Genomic DNA, 9336 nt, shown 5'->3' with positions numbered 1-9336 from the left:
GAAATAAATTCTTGTTCATCACTTAGCTCCTGATCCAACAAAATCTAAACCTCTATTGAGGTTATGTTGACCAGTGTTAAGATTATGCACAACTTCGTTCTAGGAAACGATTGCTACAACTGAAGAGTTTAGGAAGACTTAATTGAGGAAAGCAAATCAGGACAGGCTGCAGAAAACGCAATAATGTCAGTTTTTACTAAAACTGTTTATTACAAATGTTTAGTAGAACATTAGATGATTAGTATGACAGTCTAGATTAAAGTGACCCTTAAGGGCAAATCCAAAAACATTATTCACTCTTAGTGACAGTGCATTCAATCAAATCACCATATTGGTATTTTGTGCTTCATCAGTCAAGCATGGAACTGAAATACTTTTAGAGTGTCTCACACTTTCAGGCGTTACCTACAAATCTCAACCATGGGAATAGTTCAACATCTCACTGGTTTTCTTTACAGGGCCTGCACCACCTGCTACGTCCAACAGCAATTAAGCTGTTCCTAATTAAGCAAAGGCAGAAGACTGACCGAATGGTTAGCACTCTCACACCGGGCATTGCCGAGGAGCTGGGACTGACCAGGTGTGTCTGGTTAACGCGGAGCAGGAGACGAGGCTGCGGCAGCCCCAGCTGCGCTCAGATGACCCCACCGTCACTAAAGGGGGCTGTGTGGAAGCTACCTATGGTAAAACACCCATTTCTCACGTTTCGGGGCCTACGGAAAAGCACCCCCGGGCGGACAGGAGGAGGCAGGGGGGCTGCTCGGGGGCGAGGCGGCTGCCGAGCCCGGTGCGGTGCCGCCGGCCGGGCCGTGGCACAGCCCTTTGTTGTCGGCCGCGGCGGCGCGCTCGCCGCTCGCTGTGAGGGTGGGCGTGGGCGGGGGGCGGTCGCGCCGCCGCCGAGGCCGCCGCCCGCCGGCACCTGCCTCCCCCCGGGGCGGGACTTGGCTCCCGGGGCCGAGAGGCTCTCCCGAGCCGCCGGGGATCGCGGTGACAGCCCCGCCGCGCCTTTGTGCGGGGCCAGCCCGCCCCGCGCCGCTGCCGCCGCGCCGGGCTCTGCTCGCCACACGCCCGGGCGGGTCTGGCCGCTCCTCGGGCAGCGCGGCGGGGTTTCCCCTCCCTCCCTCCCTCCCTGCCCGCCCCTTGTCTCCCGCTCCTGCCAGGATGGTGGACCTGGACAGCGAGGTGCCTCCGCTGCCGCCGCGGTACCGCTTTCGGGACTTGCTGCTGGGCGACCAGGGCTGGCAGAGCGACGACAGGTGAGCGCGGGGCGCGGTGTCCGCGGCGGGGTCGCGGGGCCGGGCAGCCTTGCGGGAGGGCTCCTCCGCCCGCGGGAGCGCAGCCCCGGGGGAAACTTTGCCGGGCACGGGGTGCGACGGCCGCCGAGGGCTGCGGTGCCGCGCCCCGCCCGTAGCCGGGGCCGGCCGGGCCGGTGCCCCTGAGCCGAGCGCGGGGCATCCCGCAGCCTCCGGAGCGCTCCCGCGAACGCGGAGCCTTTCCCTGCCCCACGGCACCGCAGGAGCAGGACAGGTAAGAGATTGTCTCCGTATGACAACGTTCGCCGAGGAAACGTCCCAAACAAAACATGCTTTTCCTGTTTGTCCAAAGGCTAATTGCGGGATGCTCTCGCTGTCCTGTATCCGCCTTCTTTACATGCAGTTTCTTTTAATGCTGGGATCCTAGGCGTGGACACAACTACCGCTATTTTATTCCTTTATGAATTCTTTCAAATCTCTCAGCATCTTTAATTACACCCGATAGAAAAAGATGTGTTTGTTTCAAGTCAAATGTTGTCCTTAAGAATAATAAACAAAGAGCCCTTTACATTAAAAGAAACAAGCAAACCAGGAATGTGTGTTCACTTTCAAAATGTTGAATGAACAGCGTTCATGAACAGCACCAGCATCATTCCACTCTGCTGGACCATACAACCTTGTGTCTCAATAGACTATTACATGATCCCATCTTGCAAAATTGTGTGTCATATCCACTTTGTACCAACACTTTCTTGTAGTCAAAGGACAGAAAAGCAAACTCGGCAATATACTGGATAGCTTTTAATTCAATATATTTGCATTGTCAGAGTATATCTTTAACTTGGCAGTCAGAAACTTTGATTTTAATGCTGTTCTACATTGTTCAGATTTTTGCCACTTTCCTAAAGAATGATGGATTCTTATTGATTGATAATCACAAGATCATGCAAATATGTAACTAATTATTGCCTTTGTTTAGGAGAATATGCTGTACATTGAAGCAGTTAAACAAACGGTGTTTATTCAGAGAGGTATGAAATGGTTAATGACATCTTAATATAGTCACCAAAAATGTAAGCTGTTGGTTGGAAATGACAGCATTGTAACTACATAATGGAGAGTTAAATAGTATGTTTATCAAAGCATGCTTTTACTGTTTAAAAAAATTAAAAATATATTGTAATGTAGTCATTACTTCTGATTACAGTATTCATTGCGATTTTAGAAAATTTAGCATCTTACACCTGCATCTTATTTCCTACTGGAACAGGAAAAAACTCCACAACCTTTCTTATTGTAACAACTTTATTTGTTTATTTTGGGTTTTGATGGCTAAAATGTACAAAATATTCTTTGTATATCTTTGTGGATCACTCTGGGGCTTAACACTTTTTCCAACTCTAGTTTAAACTTCTGTCAAGCACTTCCCTGATGACAGTTGTTTGACTTGCACTTTATGAAGTTACCTTCTGCAGAAGAAGCATGATCTGGTCTCAAATAGCAACTAGTGTAACTGCACAACCCAGAGCATCCTTTTAGCTATTGTCTATTTCAGGTCTGCGTGCACTTAAAAAAATTAAAATAAATAATCCTTAATACAATTTTGAATTATAGCATAAAAGTCTTCCAGTGCATGGTTGCCGTTTGAAAATTGTAGCAAAGAACTGGTGGAAAATTAAGAGTAAATTTTAATTATTTCAGTAATATTCCAACAACCATTACAAGAAAGCTCTCTGGCACAATCTGAAATTTAAAAATGTAAATGGCTTTCTAGATTTTTATGCATTGTCCTGTGCTGAGGCTGGGCACAGCGGCACAGTGGCAGGAAGGTGTGCAGGGGTTTCCCCACAATGCCAGCAAGATTGTGTTTTACATGAGGCTGTGATAGCAGCATTCTCTCCTCCAGCTCTGTAAGTTACCATAGCAGTAGTTTTGGATACCAGCTTTCCAGTAACTGAACAAGAGCCATTTTTATAAAGATCTTGAGTATTATCTTTAGTTTGTCTGTCCAGATTCTTACTTTCCTGAATTGGAGGCTATCACGTGTAATACTGAAATATTCATTCCTTCCTATGTTGCTGGAATATTGCTGCTATCCATTATAGAAAAAGCATGCATGTTCTGCATAGAAATAGCATCAAGTGGAATACTTAGAATATTAGCCATACTTCCAGGAAATACTGAATGAGAAAGACTGCAGACCTATGGGGACCCTGAGATCAGCTTCTTATTAGTTCGCAATGATTGGTATTACACAAGTATATATCTTTTTTGTCTGCTTTATTTTCTTTGCACTCTTATGTAAATGGTTCTTAGCTGGTTTTGAAGCACATCCTTTGTATTCCATTCTAAGTGGTGTGCAGTATAGATATTGCCAGAGGTGGTGTTTGTAACCTCTTCGGTTGAGTGGATGTTAACTATGAATGGAGTATCTGAATACTGAAACACAGTTGAAGTAGCCTTATAGCACTTGTTCAAGATAGTTCATTTTAGTTATTGGCCTTTGGCTGAGATGCTGCAAATAAGTTTCCTGCCTGTTTCCAGTTCACTGCAACTTCTTAATTCCACTTGCTCTCAACTCTGGCAGTGCGATGTATGCTAAGGGTTTTCCATCTGTGTGATCTTCTGTGTGAACTTCAGGTCTGTTACCAGCCAAACTCTGTGTCTTGTCTTATTTCCATTCTCTTTTTGATCTTCCCAGTCTGTTCATACTTGGGGGATCTCTTTTCTGCTTCCATTATGCCCTTTCTGGAAAAATGCTGGCTTTTTGCTGATAGGGTCCACCTCCTTGTTTTCTGAAGCTTGTTGGCTCTTTAGAGTGGAGAGGAGATGGAATTATTCCTCCCATCTGCCACAACCCACCCAGGATTCTGTGTCTCCAAATCACAGTTTTAATAGCACAGTTCACCATTATATGTCATGTGGTAGAATTTAATAATAAATACGATGGAAATTATGTGACCTCTTCTCTTTTTGTTGAAAGATACATTTCTGACACAATCATAGTTCAATTTTGAAACCTTAATTATTATGTTCCTTTAGGATGAGTGTTTGATCCCCCCCTTTCTTTTAAGTGTTCCTGTTAATTTATAAAATGCACATGTGCTAAAATGCTTAGTTGATTGTAATAGGACTCTCATTCAGGAGCTTTGTTCTTAGATCTCTACCTGTTTGGAGACTGATTTCTAATTTTTTTTTTACTTTTCTTTTTTTTTTTTGCTATCTAGTTCATGATCCGCTCCTTACCTGCATTTCTTCAATGCAGTAACATCCACCTTACTGCTTTTGCATTTCTGTTCCCTCCCCCAAGAAATTCTGCTTTCATAGCTTAGATTCATAGCCAGCCTTGCAGTTGGCTTCAGTAACAGATGGGTTCTGGGCTGTCATCTTCCACAAACCGCCAAATTGGATTGTATATTATTTTTCATAAAAGAAGTTGCTGTGTGCAGAAGAACATAGTGAATCTTTGACAAATGATTTTGTTCAGTAAGAAAGCTACTCTGAATAATTTATTGGCATTCTTGAATTTGCTGAGTGTTTTTTTTTTCAAAAAAAGGATGTTAAAACCAGTTTTGGTTTTTGAAAAGCTAGATTTTCAAAGGACCTGGTTCCCTTTGAAAGCCGTGGAGATGAAGCTTGATGCTTACACTACACTCATTTTATATGGAAAACACTTCTACAAGGCAGCATGTAAAAGATCAGCACAGTTAGAGCGTGTCTATGTGGCAAGCAGGTGAATTCTGTGGCAAGCAGGGCAGTGGATCAGGTTTCCTCTGGCCATGTAAATATCCCTGGGGCTGTGCTGAGGGTAAGGAGAAGATTGGATCATTGACTTTCTCACTAGTTTTGTAAATATGACTAATATCTCTTTGCAAATCTTACATTTTATTTCATTACTGAAAGTATCTGAAAATGAAACAGACTTTTTTTGATTTGCTGGATATTCTGAGATGTTTATTGACCATCACAAAGCAGTTTGCCTTTTAGTTTTGCTCCTGAGAAGTGAGCAGATATCAAGGGGGAACTCAGTGATTAGCACAAGTTATTCACCTGTTAATTCAGCCAGGTTTCACTAAATTGTGATTGGAACAGTAAACTATGAAATGAAATGTTTCATAATCCTACTGATCATCGGTCCTTATTCTTACCAGCTGTGTTGAAGAGCAACACAAATAAAAATAGAAAATAGGAAATACCGTACCTGGTGGAGAGGTGACATGTTCAAAGTTAGTCAATAATTTTCTTCAGAGGAGGGGAGAAAAGAGGATGTTTATTTTAGGTTCCCATGTAAGTTTGGGAAAGCTACAATGAAGAGGTTTTTGTGTACATAAATAGTTACCACTTGCTTCCAAACAGCCAAACCACAGCATGCTAGAGGTGTAAAGAAAGTGTTCTAAGTTTAAAATTAAAAAGCATTTACATTCTGTCCATATCACTGCCTTTTTATTAAGGTCTTTAGTATCTTGCAGAGCACAGTTTACCTCACATTTCTTAAACCATTTATGTCCAGACATTTAATCCTTTCTTTAGAAGCTTATGAAGCTATAAAACCTACATTTGTTTTAGTGATTTTAGTGTTTAGTGATTTTAGTGTTTTCTAGCAAGCCAGGAATGTTTCCCACCACTGAAGCATGACTGCTTGTTCTGATGAACTGTTCAAATTCTCCTCTGCCTGCTCTGACAAAAATGTCTTGAACTGTGCAGTGCCTAGGAATGGCTTGGCAGTTGGAGTGTCCAAGGAAACAATATGAACAGATAACTTGTGGGTAGTCCAACCCCCACCTTCAGAGCATCAGATTTCATAACTTTTCTATGTGCTGCTGCAAGATATTTTTGCAATTTTCAGTCGTGGAACAAAAATTTACATTTTCCAATTCTGTAAATTTTTTTCTATTCTGTATATATATATATATATAACAAGAACATTAACTGGTACTGGAAATTCATTTAAAATCCTGCTCCTGTATTGAGATTAAAATTTGAGTCATTTTGCTACAGTATATACTTTAATTTTAAAACTATAGAGCTAAATTTTACCTTTGTGAAAGAACTGTTCTTACCCTGAGTACTTATAGGATTAAATTAAAATCAGCCTTCCATTCTGGTGTGCTTTTTGCATAAATGCACATTACCACCTATCTGGAGGGGAAGGAGATTCACATAATACAGAACACCTCCACACATCACTTGGACAATTGCATCCTGCTGGCTGTCATGTTGACTGGTGACTTTCAAGGAACAGCTCCCCACTGTAAATCTCAGAAGGCACTTTAACAGTCATTTGTCACGGTGTGAATTAGTGAGTAAAGCCCTCCCTTTGCCTTTCCTTTTGGAAATCACCTGAGATTGTTAAACTAAAAGTGGATGAAAAGCCCACATGTTTCTGATTCAAGTGAATTAAAATAACTGAGTCTAGATTCAACTTGGATAAAAATTCTATTATAATTTCCTCAAAAGAAAATTCTATTACAGTTTCTTCAAAATAATCCTCCTCTTTCCTTCAAAAAACACTTTAGTCAATTTGGCCTCCTCATTTTAGAAAACATGTTAACTTACAGGAATTCTTTCATTTAACAGAGGCTACAAATAAAAGGACTTGAGCAGATGTTGTCAAGTTTATCTTGATTTGCCCTTGTAACTACATTTTTAAAACCCATAAAGAGATTTAGAAGCCTAAACTCTATTGTAAAAGCTTGATTTTGATTGAAATTGCTCAAGATCTTAACAGTCTAATTCTCTAAGAGGAAGTGTTTCCATTTCTGCAGTGAGACTTTGCGTAGTACTAGTTTGAAAATTTAGGTTGCCCTAAACCCTGAAAAAACTTGCTTCATGTACAGGCCAAGCCCTTTCTCACTGCTTTAAAAAAGAGGTATAATAGAAATATTGACATTTGTAAAAGTGGTGCATTTGCCACACCAAGAGGCCAGAGTTTACACTCATGTGGCAGGTTTAGGAGTACAGTCCCAGATAAATAAACGGTTAATATATCTCCATACTCACCATCCTTCTAAATTTATCTTAAGATGGTCCCTGTTTGAGATAAAACACCTGTGTGAAAGGGAGAGGAAGTAGTGCTTTGTAGAAGGGAATGCCATCAGCCTCATTCTAATTTGTGTTTTACCGTATTTCTTGCAACAACGACAGAGGCCAAAATACGTTGTTTATATGTTTCTATATTCCACTTGAACCAGCACACAGTGTGGAATTGGGGAAGGACGTGGAAAGAAAAGGGTAACATTTTAGTGCTGTTATGACTGTTCTGTCCAAAGAAGACTTTGGTAGCGTATCCCAGCAGAAGTTTTAACCTGCACAAACCACTTAAGTGTCTCATCTTGAAAACTTACAGACCAAGTAGTTTTCCTCCTCTGGGACAACATGATGCACATGAAGTTTGTAAATGTACTTGGTACTTCAATCATTACTTAATTATAGACTTATTGCTAAAGCTCTTATTTTTCCATCTACAACTTGACACATACTACTTTACATCTGGCAGACTCTATAATACTCCATGGGGAGCAAGAGCAGTTCTTTCCCTCCTAATTTTATGAACATTATTCTATCACATCCAATGATTAAGACTATTTATTTTATAATAGTAAGCTCTATGCTGCACTATGCCTTTCTTTCAGAATGACTCTTCTATAACAAATGGTGCCATTGATTCATGTTGTCTCCCCTTTATCCTGTAACAAAGAAATAGATCACTTGGAGCACCAGAACTGTCTGCACTTTCTTTTATAGAAAGAGTAAAGTTGTAGAATAAATCTGCTAACCATTTCTGCACTATACATTCAGTTTGTAGACTTCACAATTAAAGGTGGTCTTTATCTTACCTGAATTCTGACACAGTATGCCCAGGTGCTTGTACTAATCCACTAAATGTGGATTCTTCACTTTTTTTTACAAGTAAATGACCAAGTTAAGTCCTTCCCGAAGGCCTCCACTCCATGGTCCCATAATCTGTGTCATTGGAGAGAATGCCATTCAGGAGCTGTAAATGTTCTGCAGCATAGAAAATTTGGTGCAGAATGCCTTAAAACAGCTGTTAAAGATTTCAGCCTCCCCCGTGCAATCATCTGCTAATTATGTTAGCAGTCAACTTCCTGGTGGGAAGTAGCAATAAAACAGAAACAGTCATTAGGAGACAAAACCCAGTGTTTATTCTCACGGATAAAAACAGTGATATTATTATTTACTCAGAAGTATCTCAAGGGGCAAATCCTGCCTCCACTTATGGAGATATCTGTTGGGAAGTGCTGTACTTTTGTGGTGGAAAGCAGGTTGCCAAGTCTGTCATCTCTGTGCCTGCCTTGCCAAGTACCAAGCTATGGAAGGTGTGGAAGGAAGGCATTAGGTTAAGATCAGTGCAAGTTACCTACTGAGTTAGCAAAAAGGAGAAGACTCTGCCTACCCCTGTGCCTGGGTGTGACAAGTCTCCTGCCAGGTTTAGCTATTAATAACTGCATCTCCAACAGCCAGCACAAGGGTCATGTGCCTGGCAGGGACAATGACACAGTTTGAGCAACAGGCCTCACTATGGGTTAGGTCTGGCCCTCCCTCCTAGGTTCTGTAGCCTGAGTCAAACCCCTTTGGCGTTTTGTAAAGAAAAGAGTTTTGCCCTTTAGCTTTCTATGATGTTAAAGTTAATGGCATTTACTGTATTTGTAGCTTAAAGGTACACAGCTCCTTCACAGTATAGAGATTGTTAAAATATTTAATGGGGAGTAAACATTATAAAGCAGCCTCTCTCATTTATTGTTCCAAATAACCAGAAACGTTCTAGAGATTTTATGCTTTTATCGCTTTGTTTTCTCTTGCCCTTGTGGCTAAAGAAAACTGCAGTACATACGAAACCAGGGTTACCAAACCTAATCTGACCCAAATGCCAATGGGAAAAAACCCAACAAGCTGCACTGCACGTTGAAAACTGTGGTTATGTTCGTTGCTTCTGAATAACACCTGTTAATGCACAACATTCCCTGACCCTGGAATGGGATTTACTTTCTCATTTTCACACCAAACTCAAAGGAGCTGAGGGCACTGGTCACTTATCGCTGTTGCCCTGTGGTTCTCACCATGG

The 9336-nt window shown here is 41.5% G+C and overlaps 1 protein-coding gene across 8 annotated transcripts in view; it reads left to right on the top strand.

Moving 5' to 3' along the window:
• Window positions 1-972: 972 nt before the first annotated feature.
• Window positions 973-9336, top strand: part of KCNT2 (potassium sodium-activated channel subfamily T member 2) — a 115680-nt gene continuing 107316 nt past the window's right edge. For all 8 annotated transcript variants that reach the window (XM_069022370.1, XM_069022371.1, XM_069022369.1 and 5 more), the window contains exon 1: window positions 973-1256. In XM_069022370.1, coding sequence (XP_068878471.1) covers window positions 1162-1256 — 95 coding nt within the window. In that variant the 5' untranslated portion in view covers window positions 973-1161. The remainder of the gene's footprint in view (window positions 1257-9336) is intronic.

The sequence above is a fragment of the Aphelocoma coerulescens genome, chromosome 8, assembly GCF_041296385.1.
Source record: "Aphelocoma coerulescens isolate FSJ_1873_10779 chromosome 8, UR_Acoe_1.0, whole genome shotgun sequence".
NCBI classification, from domain to species: domain Eukaryota; kingdom Metazoa; phylum Chordata; class Aves; order Passeriformes; family Corvidae; genus Aphelocoma; species Aphelocoma coerulescens.
This window is presented reverse-complemented; position numbering and strand designations above follow the sequence as displayed.